Source organism: Pogonomyrmex barbatus, unplaced genomic scaffold (assembly GCF_055798465.1).
Source record: "Pogonomyrmex barbatus isolate J1 unplaced genomic scaffold, ASM5579846v1 scaffold5, whole genome shotgun sequence".
Lineage (NCBI taxonomy): Eukaryota > Metazoa > Arthropoda > Insecta > Hymenoptera > Formicidae > Pogonomyrmex > Pogonomyrmex barbatus.
Genome location: NW_028297149.1, coordinates 6,988,839 through 7,012,191, shown reverse-complemented (window position 1 = coordinate 7,012,191; position 23,353 = coordinate 6,988,839). Strand labels below are relative to the sequence as shown.

At 27.8% G+C, this 23,353-nt stretch overlaps 2 protein-coding genes across 7 annotated transcripts; both read left to right on the top strand.

Annotated features, from left to right (window-relative positions):
* Positions 1-339: 339 nt before the first annotated feature.
* LOC105425383 (uncharacterized) lies at positions 340-8,911 on the top strand. 6 transcript variants are annotated; one of them, XM_011636123.3, is made up of 16 exons: positions 341-1,026; positions 1,616-1,842; positions 1,945-2,046; positions 2,852-3,730; positions 3,875-4,265; positions 4,376-4,728; positions 4,825-5,256; positions 5,369-5,542; positions 5,659-5,871; positions 6,050-6,301; positions 6,394-6,677; positions 6,944-7,040; positions 7,129-7,317; positions 7,393-7,789; positions 7,994-8,544; positions 8,617-8,911. In XM_011636123.3, exons 2-16 carry the CDS (start codon positions 1,675-1,677, stop codon positions 8,683-8,685), a joined length of 4,551 nt encoding a protein of 1,516 aa, XP_011634425.2. In that variant the 5' UTR covers positions 341-1,026; positions 1,616-1,674; the 3' UTR covers positions 8,686-8,911. The 6 variants fall into 6 exon arrangements, with proteins under 6 accessions (XP_088938258.1, XP_011634425.2, XP_088938259.1 ...); XM_089082132.1 differs by having other exon boundaries at positions 340-1,026; positions 4,010-4,265; positions 7,393-8,544; XM_089082133.1 differs by having other exon boundaries at positions 1,760-1,842; positions 1,995-2,046; positions 7,393-8,544.
* Positions 8,912-11,052: 2,141 nt separating this feature from the next.
* On the top strand, positions 11,053-21,374 carry LOC105425382 (uncharacterized). Its single transcript, XM_089081789.1, has 14 exons — positions 11,053-11,170; positions 11,688-11,949; positions 13,008-13,124; positions 13,217-13,307; positions 13,885-14,030; positions 14,235-14,367; positions 16,808-16,930; positions 17,574-17,691; positions 18,232-18,493; positions 19,235-19,345; positions 19,412-19,502; positions 20,779-20,924; positions 21,104-21,236; positions 21,321-21,374. The coding sequence occupies exons 1-14, from the start codon at positions 11,065-11,067 to the stop codon at positions 21,372-21,374; spliced, it is 1,893 nt and encodes a 630-aa protein (XP_088937915.1). The 5' UTR covers positions 11,053-11,064.
* The last annotated feature ends 1,979 nt before the right edge of the window (positions 21,375-23,353 follow it).

Sequence of the window (23,353 nt, the reverse complement as noted above, 5' to 3'; positions counted from 1 at the left end):
AAAATTCTAAATTATCTATTTTCTAAATTATCTACTATTTTCGCAACATGTTAATATATTTAATAATGCAATATATTTCATATATTTTAAATTGTGAAGATTAAATAATTTAATACAGAATTATTTTGTCACTACAAAAAAAGTTTAGTGGTTGTCTTAATTTTTATTTTTAGAAACTAGTTCGATTTAGATTATATTTTGATCTTTTCTTTGAAAATGAAATACAACAAAAAGAAAATAAAAATAGAAATACATTTAACTCAGTGTTTTTTTATTATCGCACTGAACGTTACAATGTTATAAATGAAAAACGTAGGACGATAAATCGATCTTCCTTTTGGAACGGTGATAGCGATGACGAACAGTTCGAAAAACTACCTAAATATAGAATACATGCGAAGCTATTGTTAAGACGTTTACATTTTCCCGAGTGCATCTACTGCCTGAAGACTTGAAAGCGTCTTAAAATAGTTGTTTATTCTCTTAATTGAGTACTGTATCAAAGTAAAACTTATGACGACGGTAATACACATTGCAACGAAACACTATCATTTAATTTCTGGGAAACAAATAACAAGATTTTTGGATTAAATAAATATTTTTATTTAATTTGATGAGCAATTTAAATTAAATTTTAAACTTTTTAAAATATTTTTTACATTTTTTAAATTAAAAGATTATAATTCTTTGGTGTGCTACACCTTTTACAACAATCTATAATTGAAATCACGCAATATGATATTCGTCAGAAAATCTCTTTCGACATGAATTTATTGTTTCGTGAACGTCGATGGACGACTTCCTAGGATGTGAAATACGCGCGGAAGTCTGAAGCAACGCTTCTGCGCATGAATTCGATGCGAAGATATGTCGTCGGCTTTGCGCAGGCGGTCTTTCGAAATGATATTTTTGGAGATGCGAGTCGGTGCCCGCTAGAACGATGACGGTAGTCAAAGAATCGTCGTCCATCGTGTGACCCTCGAAGAAACCGAAGCCACGACTTTCACGACTTTTTGTTAATTATCGGTAAGCAAGTTTTATTTAAATTTGAATTATATATCCGAAACTCGTGTCTCTGTCTTATGAAAAAAAGTGCCGAATTTTTGCTGTTAAATGACATCTAGCTTTTATATAATTGATTAAAAGTTGATTTACGCAAATTTTTCAGTGTTATGTATAAGTGTTGCGTATTATTACTTAATATATTATATTTGTTTCCATTACACAATTATTTATTATCTAATCTTTATTTCACACTTGAAAGAGCTAAATTGAATGTGTTTCTATTTTTATCTAGCTTTTTATCCTACTTAGTCTTTAAAGGGATGCAATCTAGATCAAACTAGTTTCTAAAAATAAAAGCTGACACAATCCAAATTTTTTTTGCCGCAACTTTATATCTCGATATGCAATTTTGATAGTTTAAAAATATATTGATTTATTAAATTACAGTTTAACAATCGGTTTTTGATATATTCAGAATCCAAATTTGAACAGATTTATATAAAATTATACATGTGTATATTTTGATGTATTACATTATTTGTGCTAGAAGAAGCCATCTATTTGAATATAATAACATGTAGAGTTAGATATTTAGTAAAATTATTTACAGGAAAAAAATATAATCGGAAAATAAGATAATAATCTTCTAATAAGTGAAAAGCTTAAATAATGGGAATATCCAGTAGTAGTAGTGATCCGCCGGCTTTGATTTCTGCGAGTGAATATGAGGCAGAAACATCTTTGTGTTCGAAAGACGCTTGTCCGGCGAACGATGGAAGACAAAGAACGTATGTGGGAACAGGCAGCTACAAAGGGGAGGATCAGTCACGATTGCAAGTACGTCTTTAACCAGAAAAAGACAAAAATAATTAAATATAAAGGGATAGAGAAAAAAGGCATAAATTTTGGATTAAATTTATTTAATATTTTGATGCATAGGGTCCTAATCCCTATGTGACCTTGAAATCTGGCGAATTGTGGGATCAAAGGCCAATGACACCCAGTTCGTCGAGTATGCTGCCTCCTAAACGCGAGACTTTGGTAAGTCGTCCGTTTTTCCTCTTTTTGTTAGTTCCTTGATTTTGTCGTGTTATAAAATTCTTAGTTTAATGTTTCACGTGTCATTTTCATCGACAAACGATGAAGCTGGCAAGCAGACGCGTTCACGAATTATATTGATATTTGTCTCGACAGTCATCGTGCGGATAGTCTGTTTGTACATGTACAAATGTAGCTAAATTAGACTCGGGCATTGCCATCGTCGAGTTGCATCTGCAACTTTCCGGGCAAAAATCACGCAGTTTCGTCCCGCGGAAGCCGGTCCCTCTGTTAACCGCGACAAGCTGGCTTCTCTCCAATCCATGTTTTCGGGAGAACACGCTGACTCACAATCACGAAAAGCCGTCTCCATAGTCATCGAGCGCGATCACGTGCTTGTTCTCTCAGTTGCGGTTCCCGAAAGTGTTGCGTTTTATGTCAGTATACCATTGCGAATCATCGAGAGCGGATCATTATCTCTCGAAAGCGCCGGTGGAAATCTTTTTCTTCCGAAAACTGTAAGCTTACGTAAAATGCTTTTTAATCCTATTAAAACCGCATTAACTTTTGGCAAGATAAATACTTATGAAAAAGAACGAAAAGAAGAAGATATCTTTGTTTTTTTCATCTTCTTTGTCTGAAATCGTGTGATTCATCGTGCACGCGTTGATAATTTGATTGGTATCATTCGAGCTTTACAAAAGAAGTGATATTTCGCGAAAATTAACGCGATAATTAATATATTAATAGTTTTACATTAAAAAAATATATAGCCTGAAATTGTACGGTCAGTTTATTTATATTGCAGTTAACGTGTACAGCACAAATGACAGGTTGGCAGTCCGCCGATGGTCACGATCCCTCGATGTGTCAACAGAATAACGAAATGGAGTTTTCGCGAATTATCTCGCAGCTGGCCATGGCCAATCATCAATTAGCCAGCGCGCAAAACGCAACGCTGGCACGTATGGAGGCGTTATACTTGGAGCTGTCGAAAAATAGAGCGAATCGGAAGCAAAAGATTTCGACAGAGAATTTGGAGATATGCGAGAACGTTCCTCAGAAAGGATTGCAGAATACTCATAAAAATCAAAGAGAAGAAACACGAAGATTGGAGCAACGCCTTGTTAGACTTGAAAGATTATTGGCAACAAGTTCTCTTGGACATTGCAAACAATGTTTGCAAGAAGATAACAAATTGCGTTCTAGAACGGAGAATTTGCTGAAGATTCAAGATACGAACAATGAGAAATTTGATTCAAAATCTATGGAATTGTGTTGTGAATCGTCGGAACAACGGACGGATCAAATAGTGATTGATATTAATGGTGAAATATCTGACGATTGTGGCGAGAATCGAGGCGCGACGAGGATAGGAACGGACATTCATAGCTACTACAGCGCTCATTCCGATGATTTCGAGACAAATATTCCTAGAATAGACGAAAACTCATGTTCCACAAAGAACGTAGATTTAGCTAAAGTGCGCATAAGACGCATAAGATTGAGAGATGATGAGCAAGAACCGTCAACGAGAAATTCGGTGAATGAAGAAGTATTCAAATTATCAGAGGAAATTGAGAGATTAAAAACTATTCAATTAGAATATCAGAATGCGAACGAAAGACTTTTGTATGATTTGACGGATCAGAAAAATTTAATGGAAAAATTAAATGTAGATTACGAGGTACGATATTCTGAGATTTTTGATTTTAAAGTTTTGGAGTTAATAATTAAGAGTTAATAATTTTGCACGATTTCTTATAACATATAATTTAATGCTAATATTACATTAAAATGCTTTATAATAAAGATTTTTTTTTTTATTTAGAAACTAAAAACGCGACATACAATGATAGAAGCTAATTTGCACGAACGCACGCAGCAATACGACGAATTAGAGAAGCGCTTAAATCACGCCAAGGAAGAAATCGAAAGATTGCTGAAAGAGATTGATGTCTTTCAGTCGGAAAAGGACACTGCCGATGCGAGAATACTAGTTTTGGAACAAAATTTGCAAAAATCGTTGCTCGAGGCTGAACAAATCAAGAATGCGGAAAACCAAAAGATATCAGAATTACAGACACAATTAGCTAAAGAAGTTTTGGATAAAAATAAACAAATTAAGGCTCTTGAAGATGCTTTGCAGGAGATTCAAAGACTGAAGGAGACTATGAAGACTGAAAGAAGGAAAAATGACATTGCTTCAAAAGAAAATATCGGTATATTATATATTGTCCACTAGTTTTTATTTTATTAATTTTAGTAGAATTACATAAGTAAATTTTTTTTTAAGTTACAAAATAAAAAATATTGAATATTTATCTCATAGATGCAGTCGACTCGATAGATGAAGATATACCGGAAGGTGCATCGAATTTAAATCGTGCCGTCAGTATAGACGAATTTAGAAAAGAATTAACCCTGAAGAGGGAAGCTAGACATAGAGCTATCGCAGCAGTCTCGTCTGAAATGGAAAGACTTAGAAAAGAATTGGACGCCGAGAAGGAAGCTCATTCCGAAACGTCGAACATGTTGGCTTTGTTACGTTCCACTCATAAGAATCCGCAAGATTTTGTAAATGACGTTTCAGAAGCTACGATAAAAGAACATAAGACAAATAAAGACGAAAACGAAAAAGCGTTGAAACGCGCGGAAGTGCAACAATTAACGCGTATTCTAAAGGTATGTTTCATACCTTTAGAAGTCACATTTGTCACGTTTGTCACACACATATGTTTTATTCGCTTTACAAAAAATCTGTATACGAGTTTGTTACAGGTATCCGACGAGTTAAGGAATGACGTTCGACACCAAATTGAGAAGGTAGATGACCTTCGTTACCACCTGGAAACCGATTCAGAGCGACATCGACATCGCATTCAGTGTTTGACGGAAGCGACCAGCAAGACACGCGTATCTCTTATTGCGCGTGAACGTCAGACTAATGAGTTGAAGGATTATCTAGCTCAATTGCTGGTCAGATTGGGTGACAGGAGTTTCCTGGAAGTTCAAGATGACGTAGGAGCGGAATGTAATCGACAATTGGAGAATATAAATGCGTTGAAAAGTCTTTACAATGAGAGGTTGAGAGTTTTAACTGAGATAAAAGATTCTGCGATCAAGGAACTGATAGACGTGAAGCAAAAACTTGAATACGCTCTTAAAAAATCGGAGAATTTGGAAGAGGAACTCAAAAAAGCCGAAGAAAAGGTATCAATGTGTTCGATTTTATACGTTTATGCATTTTATGCATATTTTATTTTTCGATTTTGAGATTTTATTCATTGTTTGACAGTCTTATGTTTTATGTTACATATGTTAGGTCGATGTTCAAGATTCGGAAATCACAAACTTGGAATCACAATTAGGACTAACCAAGGCTGATTGCAGAGATCTTCAAAATCAAATGTCTCTCATTAATGGATTATTCACACAGATGCTACTTGGAGCTTCTTCTGCAGACATGGATCTTGATCGGTTGACTCAATTATTACAGGTATTACATGATTGCAGATGACTGATTTATTATTTATAATTAGAATTAAAAAAGTATAAGAATAAAAGAAATAGATAGAAAATAATAGTTAATAATATTTAATTTTAACATTATAGGAGAATCATGATCTGATAAGTGACATAGCCAGAGAAGAAAGCACAGAAGCAGCAGCTCTTCCTAAACTTCTTCTAGATCTAATTGAACAAGTCGAGGGTGGCAAAGCGGCCCAGAAACACACAAATGAAGAAAACAATGTAGATAATGTTGGCGAAATTGATAGAAAGGAAGATGATTTACAAGAAGAAGACATCGCCCATAACTTACCTAAGGTCAATACACATAAAATATAACATATAAATTTTTAATATAATTTTAATTCATATTACTTATAAAAATTTATTTTAATATTGCGTTACAGTAATTTTCTAAAAATTGCATACTACTGTATATAGTTATGTATGTTTAAAGAGTTTACTTCGTTCAAGTAAGTGTGAAATTGCGTTGTAGGTGTGGCGCGTCTTATTGGAACTACTTAGTTGCCATGCAGTGACTTCTCCGAGCGTTTCCGTTGCGTCTTGTTCAGATCCAAACAGCTGTTACAAGTCTGTGGATACTCCAGCTGGCCCAAGATTAGTGATATCCGTGAGCAAAACATATATTCGTTTAAAAGAATTAATTTTGGAAAAGAAGCATTTGGAAAAAGAGATGAACCGTATGAAACAGCTGAACACTCATTTAGAGAGTAAATTGAGCGAGCAGGTAATTTGTCTCTCTCTAAACTTTTATAAATAGAATAGAAAATTACTTTTATAAATAGAATGAAAAATTATAATTAACTTTTTAATATTTAGGAGAAGAGACTTTCCATGGTGTCGGTCGAGTTGGCCAAAACGTGGAATATTGTCGGTCGAATGCAGGCACAACATCAACAGTTGCACACACACGAGGAAATATTAAGATACGAGTTGCAGCAAAAAAGAAAAATGTTGCAAGAATTAAAACAGGAGCTGGAATACTGTAGAGAAAAATGGGAATCGGCCAGACAAAAGAATACAAACACCGAACTGGAGTGGAGAAACTTGCGTCGCGAGTTTGCTGCACGGAAAGCTTTGGCTGCTCGTGATTCTTTTAACAGGTTGTTCATTCATTATTTCACTGCATACAATTATTATTTTAAAACTTACTAACTGAAACCAACTGAACATTTGTAAATAACAAGAATGGATGATGATAAGATCGAATTTTAAAGTAAATTTTAAAAATAATATTTTACTATATAAATATTTACAAATTGTAACAATAGAGAAAATAGAAAGAATTTTAAAATTATTTTAGATCTTATTTTATTATTTAATATAAAAATTGTTCTGCAATTCTTGACTTGGATTATATTTCGTGTAGCGCTGAAAGTGGCTTCAGCGATGAGAGAGGTGATGATACCGACGAAGAAGAAGAAGTAATTGAGGGACGAGTCAGACCGCGTAGACGGGCACGAAAGGTTTCTATTAATGCTTTTATTATGCTTATATACATTTTTGTAATCTTTTTTTTTATTTTAAAATAAAATATTGTTCGAATTAATGTAGGAGAGCCCTAGAGCGCCGACGCCGGATACAGAATCCGAACAGCCGACAGATACCGAGCTATCAGAATCGAAGACTGGTTCTTCGATAATTTTAGAACAACGAACACTAACCCCAGAGACCGAAGCGGAATTAGACGAGGCAGAAATTACACATGCTGATTCAGAATCCGTTAAAGTGGCAGAAGCTGATGTAAACGAATTTACAGCGAATTATATTTAAAATATGTATTTTATATCGATAACTGATTAATAAAATTTTTAACAGGACATTGCGGAAGGAACACAGGAAATTTTAGATCCTTTGGACCAAGCTCTCACCAATGTTATACAGAATCTCATAAAAATAGATGATGGAGAATCAGGCGAAAATGTTTCAGCTTCACAAGAGAGCCTAACAATACCCTTGGAAAATTCGACCTTTGACACTGGCGATGATACGGAGATGCTTAATCGGATGACGCTTTCTAAAATAGATTTTTGTAATGATAATCCACAAACTTGGATATCAACCATCGAATCTCAATGTTTGTTATCATCTACGAAGACACTAAAACGAATAGCCACCAGTATCGACCTACCTTCGACGATGGATAATGACGAATTGCTTGAGTCATCGTTAACTGAAACCAAAAATTTGTCAAGACAGCACGATAACAGCAATGGTGAGACAATAAAATCCGAAAGTATTTCGTTATTACCTGATTCTCACTTATCGACATCTATCGATACTGTTACAAATATACCCAGTACGATACCTGTTTTTTCCATTGGGCCCCTTCCCACGCCTGCATCACTCTCTTCTATAAAAAGCGTGCAATTTAGCAATCCCTTGATAGTGGGTCCATCTAATCGTTTTTCTACTCCAGTATTTGGTATGGCAATGACAAAATTAGAAAATTTTACGGATAATTCTATTGCTTCCTCATCGATGGATAATTCTATTTCTACCTCAACGATGTCAAATCAAGAAGAATTGATAGAAGGCAGAGAAGAAAGATCTTCCAAACCAACAGACAGTGTCGCAGATTCTGACAGTATTTCCGTGGATTCTTCCTCGAGTTTGGACACGGTCCGAGAATTTCCTACAGCCGATGTTAGCGCTGTGTCTACATCAATGTTCAAAGATGACAGAAGGGAAACACGGGAAGGCGCGATGAGTTCGCAAAAAGAAGTTACCTCGGCTACTCGAACTCCAGAGGAAGTTTTGGCAATGCGAGCCGATCGATTGAAACGTTTAGAGGAACAGGCCGATTGGCTTATGAAGAAAATGAACACTACGAGCAAACGCGGCAACGCTCTCTGTACAAGATTGGAGGAGCTTCATGAGGCTTACGGTGAACCACCGGTTCCTCCACCAATGCCGGATGTTTTACCTAGTTATAGATTGCCGACAGTTCTTCCTAATCTACCTCGTCAGGTAAGAACAGACGACAATTTTTATAAATGAATTGTCATTAAATTTTTTTTCTCATATTTAATTTCTTTGTAGATACCTGAATTGTCATCCCATGATAATATCAAGAATACCGAAGAGAAAAACTCGAATAATGTAAAATGATGCATCAACATCGAATGCAAATGTAAACTATGACATGTTTATAATTTTTCATTTTGCGAGTTAACTATAAATAGTTAATATTTATAAATATCCTTGAAGCAAACAAAGCTACAATATTATCTTCACAAGGAAATGTTTTATGTCCTAATATATTATTCCGGAACATCGTCCATTTATCGTAATAATATTATACAGTTAATTGTAAAATAAACCGCATGTGATGTTATATTATATTATTTTTCTTCTTTGACATGTTTTTAATCTTAATTTTTAAGTAAAGACTTGTTATTTATTTATATCTTAACTTTATACCATAATACAACACAGTTTCTTTTTTCTAATTTTCAGTGACAATTGATGCAATTTATTTGTTTGATTCTGTTTTGTACCTCGCAAACGTAATTAATAAAGAAAATCTAAAAAACGTTTTTATGTAATATAAATAATAATTTATTAAATTTATAAAATGACCTTTTAATTAATCAGAAAATTATCTTTTAATTATCAGAAAAAAATATTCCGAAATTAATACTCTATGACTATATATCTCACATTGTTGACTAACAAAACAAATCAGAATTTATCAAAACAAACTAATTAAATGATTAAAAATCTCTTCTAATTTCATTTCTTTTATTTTATAATAAATTGAAAAAAACTTGATATAAAAGTAAAAAAATGCTTTTAATTTTAATATTTTAATATTTTATTTTATATATTTAATATTAATATATCTAATGTTGTTTTTCAGTAACTTATTTTAAATTTTATTGGTTATTATTCTCAAAGTCAAAACTCAATTGTTGTTAAAAAAAAACTTATTATGTTAAATTAAAACTACCAGACAAATATTTACCAGACCAAAAGAGATGCATGATTGATGTGCAGTTCCATTATACATCAAATTAGAGAAACTTTTTATTTCATATTCATTATCAGTCATATTGTTAATAACATATAATAAATTTTATATTTTTGTTAAAATATGATTCCTTTACAGGAAACCATTAATCTATCTATTTGATATGATAATTTTTAAAACGCTTGTAATTATGAAAGGTCAAATGTAACTTATAACGACATGTTTTAGAACACATGAATATACATCGTAAAGTGTGGCGACTGCACCTGCGCGAGCTTTGTAGTTTTTCTAACAAATGTTATTCTATGAGAAAAAGACATCTGTTAAATTTCTTCAGCGTTAAATCGACCATTTAAACGACAACTGTATTTTATATAATGATGTTAAATTACGAGGGTTCCAAAATTAAAAATATATCCCTTCGCATACACTTCACAATACTTTTATATATTATTTGTGAAATTTCTATAAATTAAATAGAATTATGGAAGTTGACTTAAAGGACTTAAATTTAAATACAACTAAAATTTATGGTAGAGAAGAGAAAAATATTTGATCAATTGAATAGTAAAGATATAATTATCTTCGTTTATTTTAACCATGTTAGACGCGCTTTAATATTGGTACAGAGATGATCAATGTTGTAGATAGATATTTCAGTGTGAATCGAACTCTGTTGTTGGCAGTTGGTTTGTGGCCTTATCAAAAATCAAAATTTTCTTATCTTCAATCAATCTGCATCTTTAGCATTCTTATAACTAATGTTATATTTCAAGTATGCTGATTATAATATTAATAATATATATATTATAAAAGATACTCTAAATATATAATTATATTTCTTCATTTTTAAATACTTTATAATAACAATTTTTTATTATAATAAAATTAATATTATTTTAAAAATATTAATGGAAGATAAAGATAATACAATATCTTAAATGAGTAAATAAATTAAAAAATTTTCTAAATGTAAATTTTAGAAACAATAAATAATAGAATATTTTTCTTTTATCCAAGAAGCTTATGCATATGTTTGTATATAATAAATTTTTTATAATCATGTCATATTACATATAAAGTTATACATGCCGTATAATAACATTAACAAAATAAAAATTTTAATTATACAGTATATTAAAATTATTACATACAGTAAAATAGTAGTATGCAATATATAATTAAATATTAAAACAAAAAATATAATGTTCATTTTAATTTTGTAAAATATAATATTATTTATAGCTTACAACAATTATGACTTCAAAATGTAATGCAAATCTCGTCATTAAAGTTTTCTCTACTTCATTTGCAGTTATTACATTTATCATAAAATATAATTCTTTTAATGTAAACCGTCAAACGGTAAGTCAATTGTGTTTTCTATATTTGTTTAAATAAGTATATTTTAATGTTTAAGATTGTATATCTTTCAATTTTTCTTAAATTTTATTAAGTAATAACATGTAACATTTTATTAAAATAAATTAATATTCAAAGAATAGATAAAATATTTAATGGAACAAATCCAGCATATTTATAAAAATTTAAGAGACAATAATGAAATTGCCATTGTAGAAAGATATGGAAGTAATGCAAAACATTATACAAGGTATCTTGCAAGTAAGAAAACACAAAAATATTTATTTTGAATTACACAGAATATTATACTACTATAATATACATACTATATATCTTAATATATAAAATATAAATAAAAAAAACACACGCTAATTAATAATCATCAAATTAAACTAATTTTAATTTAATACTTTTTTGCAAATATTTAATTTTTTAAAGGATATGAATAAAATAATTTATACAAAGATGTTACACCGAAATATTAAAATGTATTGCACAAAACATTCTTTCACGACATTAAATTTGTTATAGTGATAAAACTTATATTTAATATATAAATAAAAGTTTAATAATCATTAAGAAGAATATAAAATAATATAACAATTTTAATATTAAAAAAAAGAATCATAGAATCAATCATTCAAATGAAAAAAAAAAAAATAAAGTTTTATGTGTAAAATATTTCATATTTTATATACACAATCTACTATAACGATTTAATATTTTAAATTATATAAAAGTTGTATTTATAATTTTACCACTTTATAATGGTGTTTAGTACTTCTTATTTCTAGCGCATCTGTTTCTATAAGTGCATTATTATGGCCAGTTTTCTGTAACATCATCTTATTTGCAAATGAATCCCAACCACGTCGCCTACAGATTTCAACTGAATATTTTATTGATCAAGAAAAATATTTTTATTTACTTCTTTTACATTTAAATGCAACTGTAGGTGTAGGATTTGCCGTAGTATTAGCGACAGGAGCAATGCTCATTGCATATTATGAACATGCATGCGGGATGTTTAAAATTGCTAGGTAAAGTAATCAACATAAAAATAACAAAATTTTATTTAAAAAAGTTTTTATTTGTGTTTCTTATTTTTGAAAAACATTTCTTTTGATGCGATTATAAAATTTTATTTTGTAAAATATAAAGTAATACTAAAGTATGCTAAATAGTAAATATAAATAGTTTAAATAATATTATTTTAGTATAATAATGAAATTCTTATATACAGAATTTTTTATAGTGATACGCAATATAATGTATATAAATTTTTAAGTTTCAAAAATTAAATTTTAAAAGAAATAAAATATAATTTAAGGCTCCTGAGTACTCAGCTAAGAACTCCGCGTTAACGGTAAGGACTTACCGTCGCGGTGAAAAGTAAAAGCTCATTTATTCTTGTTCATCTTATCCTTATCTTTGTTCATCTTTATATAAGTTACGTGCGGACAACGAAATTTTTTGCGGTTTTGCGGCTATATTCAATGCGGCTATTTTCATTATTATGTTCTTAATCGTGCAGATGTGGCTTATTTCGACTTATTATATACCTACCAGATTTGTAAAAATGGGCGGCAGCTAAAATTATCTTCGGACATTACATACAAAAGCATTTTTTCCACTTCTTTCAACAACTATTAAATCATGTATTTTTTGCCTGAACAGGCTTCATTTCACGTGCCTTTTACAGCTATTTATTGACTATCAGGAAGAGAAAAGAGCAGCCGCCCATTTTCACAAGTATCTTAAAGCCATATCAGATGTTATTTTAATTAAATATCTTTTTATTTGTAAAACTACCGCAATAAACTTCATTATGTCATTTCTCGCCTATGTCACAATTCCAATGTGCTGCGGTAACTACTCAAGAGCCTTAAGAACAAAATAAAGGATTTTTGAATATATTGTTTCAAATTTTTAATTGCTTAAGTTTATGTAATATTTTATTAATGTTGCAATTTTAATATTATTTGTAAACATATATACCAGCTTAACAAAATTGTGGTTTTTTTATGTTTTACAATTATACTTTATTTCACTTTAAAATAAATTTTTATATAATTATTTATATTAAAATTATTTATAGTTATCGTATCGATAAAGCTATACAAATTTATATATCAAAAGATATTAGCCTGCAGAAAGATATTCTACTTTACAAAGGCATAATTCATGCTGTAGATATTCATCGAAAAGCTATGAAGTTTGTATCTGCATATTTCATGTAATTTATTCAAATACATACATATTTTAATACATGTGCATAACATCAATAACATCTATTTGTTTTTTAAGATTTTGCATCTATTTAATATCCAGATTTGAAATATCGTTCATGCTTTTAATAATATTTGGAGTAATTTCTTTGAGCCTAAATATTTTTCGAGTAAGTTCCCTTTCTTATTTATAAATTTACATAGAAAATTATATTTTTGTATTGTTTTTTATCTTAATAGTTTAATTACGTTTAATTACGTTTAATTATGTTTTTAAATTAACAATTTTTATATTTTACAATTAGATTAAGAATTTTAGTAATTTTATATGAATTTAAAATTCGAAAATTCGAGATATATAGTAATTGAAAAAGATATAAATTATATGAAATATTGTGCATTTGTGTATAAATATTTGTATATTTGATTCCTGAATTAGTTGAATAAAAAATTATTGTAAATTAAATAGAATTACTATTTATTTTAAGTCCAGATATTAACTTTAGAAAATTGCAGTCCCATATTTTATTTAACAAAAAAATGTTATTAAATTTATTAAAGAATCCTTTATAATCTAAAGCAAAAATAAAAAATATTATATAAGTATAACTAAAATTTATAATTAATTCATAGCACTATTCATAATTCAATATTAAATTATCATAAAAAATTGGTGATATCAATCATATATTGTGTTCACCTTACTTAGAAAAACATTTCTAATTTCAAATTCATTTGTTGTATTAGGCTTTCCAGATTATATTATCCGGATATAACACTGGAGAATTTTTAATGTGTCTTGTAATTGTAGTTATATGCATTTTTTACATGTTCGCAGCCAATTTAATTGGACAACAAATTATAGATCATAATAACCACGTATTTATCACAGCGTAAGTAACATATTCACTTTGTATCATATCTATTCACAGATTTAATTAGTAATACAAGAATAATAAATATAATAAATATTAACATAGTATATGATAAATATAATATATACATACATACATACATACATACATATTGTGTAAAATACATATTGTACATAAAAGTTCTTATTTTCCTTAAGTTATTTGTATTGTTATTATATTTAGATATAAAGTTCGATGGTATATAGCTCCTTTAAATATACAGAAAATGATATTGCTGCTATTACAAAGAGGTAATAAAAGTTTTGGTCTATCTGTTGGTGGATTGTTTATAGCGTCTTTAGAATGTTTTGCTACGGTACATATCATTTTATGTATCACAATCGATTAAAGATATGTTTTTCTTGTAATGCATTAAAATAAAAGCAAATATAATTTATTACAGCTAATAAATGCATCCGTGTCTTATTTTACTGTCATGTACTCAATGCAATAACAAAATATTAATTAATATTATAATGGAAGGCAGTGGAAAAAGAAAGAAATACATCTACAATATACCTCGTAAAATAATGAAATATAGTGTATTATATTTTATTTAGTATAGTGTATTACAGGTTACAACATATTCTATACATTTATACAACATTCGATAACTTGGACTTGCTAAGAAAATTTTTTTTATTTCTTTTTATCACTCCTATTGGTGGAGATATAATAATGCGAAATTAAAATGTATAAATTTCTTATCGAGAAACGTCTTACTCGTATTCCTATGATTATTGCTTTTGCATTACTGGCTTTAAGGAAAATAAACAATTTTCAATTTTAACTGATAAATGCATACACGCGTACTTCCTTCTATATGTAACACATCTGACACTTTTACACGTGTTTGCACACCTATATCTCCACACCCCTATCTGCCTATGCAATTTCACATTCCCTCTCGATGTCACGCGTGTCTCCGCACCTACATACTCATACTTGCATACGCTGTCAAGTGCGCCCTTACACTTTTACATCTTTGCATAGCTACACAATCACATTTTTATACATCTATGTAATTTCACACATCCTCTTTCACGCATTCATACATTCACACATCTGCCGTCTTACACTCTTGTCAGATGTTCATACACTTATTCTTCCACATTCCTGTTTATATAATTTCACACCTTTATTTTTTCTCACATGCAGACACACATCGTCGTACATACTACATATTCATACGCCCATACATCTGTCATTTCATATTTTTATATATATTTCCGTAAATGAATGTTTGAAGACTGTTTTATCAAATTTAGTTGTATATCTTTAAGTAATATATACAGGGTGTCTGATTCGAAATGATATGACGGCTATGCAACAAAAGCGAGTCCGACTGAGCAAAAAGGTCTTCGAATGTTTGTTTGATTTTCGCAATTATAGCTATACGTTATTAATTATTAAAAATTGCTAACGTAATACGTATCTGTCTGGTCTGCTGGTAAATATAAAGCGCACAGCGAGATATGAGCACTTTGCGTTTATTGCGTTTGTAGTTGCTAGGAGCGACAAAATGTTTGGAAATGTGCACTATAAGCACGAACACATATAAATTAAATTTTTTTAAAATTTAATTCTTATAAAAAGAACCCTTTTACTTACAAACCTTTAAGTGATCTTGTGATCATGAAGAATCGAATATAACTTAGAATAATACATTTTAGAATGGAACATTTTAGAATGGATATGATATGCATTGCTAAAGTGAAGTGACAGCGCCTGCGCTAGCTCTACTTCTACAGTTCTAAATACGATTATAATTCTATGAGAAAAAAACATCTGTTTAAATTCGTTTGACGTTGAATTGATCATTTATTCAATTACATTTTACATAACATTTACATTTTACATTGCGAAGGTTCCGTAATTCCGTATTTTACTCCGCATTTCACAGTACTTTCATACATTATTTTTGAAAATTTTTTCGAATTATATCAAATTACAGAAATTGACTTATTTAAATGCATCACTAAAATTTTGTTGTAAAGAAGAAAAAAAATTAGATATATTTGATCAATTGAATATATATCAATTGAATATTGAATAATAGTAAATATACAGTTATTTTCGTTTATCTTAACTTTGTTACACCCGTTTGTCAACAGAAAAATGATCAATGTTGTAGATAGGTATTTCAGTTTGAATCGAACTCTGTTGTTAGTAGTTGGCTTATGGCCTTATCAAAAATCAAAATTGTCTCAACTTCAACTAATCTGCACTTTTATCATTCTCATAACTCATGTTATATTTCAGGTATGCTAATTCTAATGTTAGTATGTAATTAGTAACAGTATGTATGATATCCTAAATGTATAATTTACACTTCTAATTTACAATAATAATTCTTTTTTATTACTTTGATACTTTGATTCATATGACTTTGAAACATAAAGATAACACAATATTTTAATTCAACAAATAAATTAAAAAACTTTTTGAATCTAAATTTTAAAGCAGTATAAAAAATTCTTACTTTTATTATTCAAGAAAACTATATGTACACACACACACATACACACACACACACACACACACACACACACACACACACACATTTGTTTAATATAATATATAATAAATAAAATAATTATATAAGGTATATGTTATTCATTATATTATGATATATTATTTCTACTATAGTATATTTATAATAGTCACATACGCAAAGTAGTAGTATAGCTTAGAACATGTTAAAACAAAGAATAAAAATGCTTTATTAGTTTTGTAACAAATAATATTATTTACAGTTTACAGCAACTATAACTTCACAAAAATGTAACGCAAATTTCATCATTAAGATTCTCTCTAATGTGTTTATTCTCTTAGCTGTCATTATAAAGTATAATTCTTTTATCGTTAACCGTAATACGGTAAGTCGAATATATCGTATACAAAGTACCTTATTTGTAATAACACAACGATTGTGTGCAGATAGAGCGGATTATATTAAGTAGAGTAAAAAAGTCTATTTTGCGATTTTCGCAATTAATAATGAATTAATTATTAATTATTAAAACTCGTTGAATAAACACGTATCCGTTTAAGTCATTGGCAAACACTGAGCGTATCCAACATTATACGCATTTACAGTTGTTAAGAGCGCAACAAAACGAGGTGTGTACTAAAAACAAAAGATGTTATGTCACTTGCAGACCTTTTGGACATCTCGCCGCATTTTTAGTATCCGCGAATACGTTTAACATTGAGCGATTGCATTTCACTATCAGCTTGCATATGCCATGCGCTGGACAAATACAAGGCTCATTCGGTAAATTATTAATAACTAATAACTCATTGCTAATTGCGAAAATCGCAAAATAATAAAGAACTTTTCTTCTCAGTTTGACTCTTTTTACTTGCATACAAACATTGTACTATTTCGAATCAGATATCCTATGTGTTTGTTAATTTAATGATTATATCTAAATATTTAAGATCGTAAAATTTTATTTAAATTTTATTAATAATAATAATAGTATAACAACTTAGTTAAAATTAATATTCAAACGATAGATAAGGCATTTGATGGAACAAATTAAACATATATATAAAGGTTTAAGAGATATTAATGAAATTGCCATTGTAGAAAGATATGGAAGTAATGCAAAATATTATACTAGTTCTCTTACAGGTAAGACATTATAAAATCATTTATATATTGAATTATACAGAACATTATACTACTACATACATAACTAAACGTGTAAAATATAAGTAAAAGACACACACTTAATTAATGTTAACAATTTAAAATAACTTTAACTTTAACTTAACTTTTAATTAAAATAACCTTTCTCAAATATAACATGAAATCATGCTTTAACAAACATGATTAAATTAAGTCGAAATTTATGTCGACATTACGATACAAATTGACATTGGAAAGCATTTTATAACTTTATGAGTTTAAACACGTTAAAATAATCTTATCTTATATTAAATAAATAAATAAAACACAAAAACAAAAATCTGTTATTAAAAATAATAAAAGTGACGATAACCTCTATATAAAAAAAAAGTATTTTACATTTAATATGAAAAAGATTTGTATGTAAAATATTTTGCATTCTATATAAATAATAAATTTATCTATAAAATAATAAATTTAGCGATCTATCTTAAATTGTTTAAAATGTGTATTTTTAATTACCTATTTATAATGGTGTTACAGTACTTTTTGCTTCTAGCGCATCTGTTTTTCTAAGTGCATTATCATGGCCAGTTTTTTATGATATAATTTTATGTGCAAATGAGTCTCAACCACGTCATCTACAGATTCCAGTTGAATATTTTATTGATCAAGAAAGATATTTTTATTTACTTTTGTTACATTTAAATATAACTGTAGGTTTAGGATTTATCATAATATTAGCAACACTAACAATGCTCATTGCATATTATGAACATGCTTGCGGAATGTTTAAAATTGCTAGGTAAAGGAACTATATAAAAATGACAAAAAATTTTTTATTAGGAAAATTCTTTCCGTTTCATATTTTTGAAGTTTTAACATTTGTTTTGATACAAATATAAAGTTTTAATTTATAAAATATGTATTGAAGTGTGTGTGCTGTATATGTATATAAAACATATAAGTAATTTAAATAATCAGATTATAAAAATAATAAATTCTTTATCTGCTGAATTTCTTGTAATGACATACGATATAACGTATATGAAACTGTTTATTATTTTAGCTTTAAAAATGGAATTTTGAGAGGACTAAAATATAAATACAAGAAAAGAAATATTTTTTATTACACAGCACATTCCTTCAATTTCTTAACTACCTGAGTTAAATATCATAGTTATACAGGGTGTTCCATAGCACTGGCATCACTCGTGAGCAGGTAAACTGAAACGAAATAAATCAAAATGTTTTATACCATTTTGCGATATTTACAATAATTTTTGTATTATTAAATATTAAAGTCGTACAAATAAAAGCGCACATAAGAACGCATTTAATAATACAAAAATTATCGCAAAATGGTTTAAGACATTTTAATTTATTTCGCTCCCGTTTATCTTCTCATGAGCGATGATATGAGTGCTTCGGGACACCCTGTATATATAAATTTGACAAAATTATTATCCTTTATGTTTTACACTTATACTTTGTCACATTTTTACATAAATTTATATATAATTATTCTTTATTAAATCATTTACAGTTATCGTATCGACAGAGCTATTTATATATTAAAAGATATCAGATTGCCAAATGAAATTTTAGTTTATAAAAATATAGTTTGTGCTGTAGATATACATCGTAAAGCTATGAGGTTTGTATCTGCATATTTTATATGCATATTTCATGCATATGAAATAATATCTGCTTGTTTTTTAAGATTTTCTATTTATTTAATATCCAAATTTGAAATATCATTCGGGGTTTTAATAGTGGTTGGTGTCACTTCTTTGAGTTTAAACATTTTTCGGGTGAGTCCTTTCTCTTATTTATAAATCCATTTAAATTATATTTCTTTTATTTTTCTTTCTTATGTTTCTTAGTAATATAATTATATTTTAAAATAAATTATTTTAATACTTACAATTAGATTAAAAAAGGTATATATCTAGAAAAACGGAGTCCCTCTTGACATATCAGTTATCAGGATCATTACTCCGTCTGATCTTGAAAAGGTTTTAAATGGTGGTCATTATAAAATTAGTAACAAAAAAAGTAAAGCATAAAGTGAACGATTTATTCATCAGTAAGTAACATACAATTAGTTATTTTTATAATATTATTTATTAAATGAATGCATTATTAATCACGATATGATGAATAAAAACGAGCCAAAATATTAAAAAATGTATCAATACGTTCAAGAAACCTAACGTATATTGCGCTATGTGTACGTACTTTGGACAAAAACGCAAATTTTCTGCTTTAAAAACAAAAATCATTTTTTTATATAAAATAGAAGATTTATATTTTAAAGTAGAGAATTTATGTTTTAAGACAGAGAATTTGTGTTTTTAAAACAAAAAGTTATTTGATATTTAAAATATATGTATTTTTTTATATAGATTGAAATTTAAATCTAACATTTCTTTAAAATATACATTGTAACAATACACATGGCTACGTCGTTGTCATCCAAATTCCTATAAATTTTAAAAAACATGTTACAAATATTTTATAACATATAATAACATTTTATAACATATAATTTAATTAATTTATTAATTATGGTTAATAAAATTATCTCATGATTTAAATAAACAAATCTGTCATGAATTTCGCGTTTCTGAATTTTTGTATATGCTTCTTTTAATGTGAATCATAAAACGTCGTGCAAAAATTTTTTCAATATAGCATTTAAATACGCGAATTAACCAGTATCATTCGTTATGATTTGTTTATGATAAATTATTGAAGAATAAATTAATTATTTTTTTCTTTATTTTTCTGTTAATAACGACTTTTTAACGAACAGTGATCGCCATTTAAAATCTTCTCAAGATCACTCAGAATAAACCCTGACAACATATGTCAAAATTAAAATCATTGGACAAGACTTCTTTTTCTAAATATTTACCAAAATATTTGCAATATTTATTTAATAATATTGTTTATAGTATAATGCACTATTATAATGCACAGTTATAATAAAATTTTTTCTTTTTATTCGCACGTTGCGTTTACATTATACATCAAAAAACTTTTCTGATAATAAATAAAAATATTTCTAATAATAAAGTATATTAGATTTTCCAGATCATATTATCCGAATACGACATTAAAGAATTTTTTATATGTCTTATATTTGTATTTATGTGTACTTTCTACATGTTCCTAGTCAACTTAGTTGGGCAACAAATTATAGATCACAATAATCACGTATTTATCACGGCGTAAGTAAATAATACATTTAATATTGTATCATATCTATTTATAAATTTAGTTAATAATAAAAAAATAAAAAATAATGTAACAAATCTTAAGATAATGTACAGCAAATATATAAAATAGCATAAAAAGCACATAAAGATTTTTATTTTCGTTAAATTATTTGCATTGTTATTATATTTAGATACAAAATTCGATGGTATATAGCTCCCTTAAATATACAGAAAATGATACTGTTCCTGCTGCAAAGAGGTAATAAAAGTTTTGGTCTCACTGTGGGTGGATTATTTATAGCATCGTTAGAATGTTTTGCTACGGTACATATCATTTTACATATTATAAAAGATTAAAGATTTATTCCTTTCTTGGTGCAGCATAAAAACAAATACAATTTATTACAGTTAATAAGTGCATCCGTGTCCTATTTTACTGTTATGTTTTCAATGCAACAATAACAATGTAATATATCAATTGATATTGTGATGAAAAACAATGAGTGAAAAAAATCTATGATACAACATACCTCATAAAATAAAGTATATATTTTATGGAGCGTATATATATTACAATGTCTGAAAGAAAAGAAATTTAAAAAATTATATAGTAATATAATCTAAATTATATAGTAATATGTATATCATATAGTAATATATCAATATGATTTAAAAAAAAGAAACGTACATATATATTTATATATTAATTTATATTTTAATTATGTGATAAATAAACTAAGCACTACGATTACTTCAAATATTATATTTCATTTGATCTAATAATTTTTTAACACTTTTGTACACATTAATTTAACACGTATATTTATCATTTACTTATTTATATTTTAAATATTATTTCTTTGATTATCAATATTATTTTAATTTTTGGCACTATTTCTCTTATTATTTTGATAAACATTTTTGTATCTTTATGTATTGTTAATTCATATTCTTTTAAAAAAAAAGTAATATAAGAATTAAGAAAATAGAAACGTACATAAATTACTTATGTAATGAGATAAAATCAGGTTACATACATTTATTATTGTAAAATATATGCTATATATTATAATATATGTTTATATGTGTGATAGAAGAGATGCTACATTTTTAAAAGATATACCTTTACTTAATTTTTACTTGACAAACAATATGTAACATACGAATTAAAATAAAACATATAGTTAAATGCCATTGAAATACTAATAATATGTTAGCACAACTTTTACTTAAAACTTCTTTTACAGATAATATTTAAATTACAAAAGTTTTAATTCTACTGTTATTTGAAATTACAAAAACATTTATATAATTTTATGTAATTGCTTATATAGAAAATGTTATTTGATATTTAAAATTAGTTTTGTATTTTTATTTATGATTGCACATAAATTAACATGTAACATGTAACAATTTTATGCCATATAACACATTGTTTATTTTGTTGAAATTCTGTTAAATAATAATTATTGCAAATTACTATTAATATTGTTTTCTATTTTATTATAGGTATTTATATAGTTAGAAAAAAAATTTGAAAAGTTTTTCTATGAATCATGAATAACGATTCATTTACAGAAATTTATTTTAAGTAAAATATTAAAAGACATGAAAAATCATTATTACATTAAAAACATTGGATAAATATTTTGTGCTAGATTAAAAGAATCGTATGATATGTATGTGCAATCTTATTACGTCTGTATTACAAAAGCTTTATATCTGTATGTATTCAATACTATATTATCATATTTATTTGTTTTTTTCATATAAAAGAAGATATTTGAATAAAACATATGTATGTACATTAAATTAAAAATATTGGACAAATATTTAGCTTAAGAGATTAAGAGAGATGCATGATGTGTATGTCCAGTCTTATTATGTCTACATTGTGAAATTTTTATATTTCTCATCTCATGATACTGTCATCTTTCGAGATGTCTTTCTTTCATATAGAAGAAAGTATATACTAATAAAACACAAACAATGAAAATTATATTTTATTATGATTCCTTTAAAGAGATCTTTTTACTTAAACATATCTGAAATCCTGATTATCGTGATTATAGAAGATAAAAAATACTTTAAAACAATATATTTTTGAAAGCAACATGTTGATATGCAATGCTAAAATGAGCCGATAAAGTCTGGGCTAGCTCTACTATCACAGTTCTTCAAATAATGCTACAGTAATGCTATAGTAATGCTATGAGAAAAGACCATCTGTTAAATTTCTTCGACGTTAAATCGATCGTTTAAATAGTAACTAAGTACTTTATATAACAATGTTAAATTGCGAGACGAAATATTACTCCGTATTTTACAATACTTTTATATATTATTTCTAATAATTCTGTAAATAGGATTCAATTACAGAAATTGACTTAAATTTGAATGCATCACTAAAATTTTGTTGTAGAGAAGAGAAAAATGTTAGA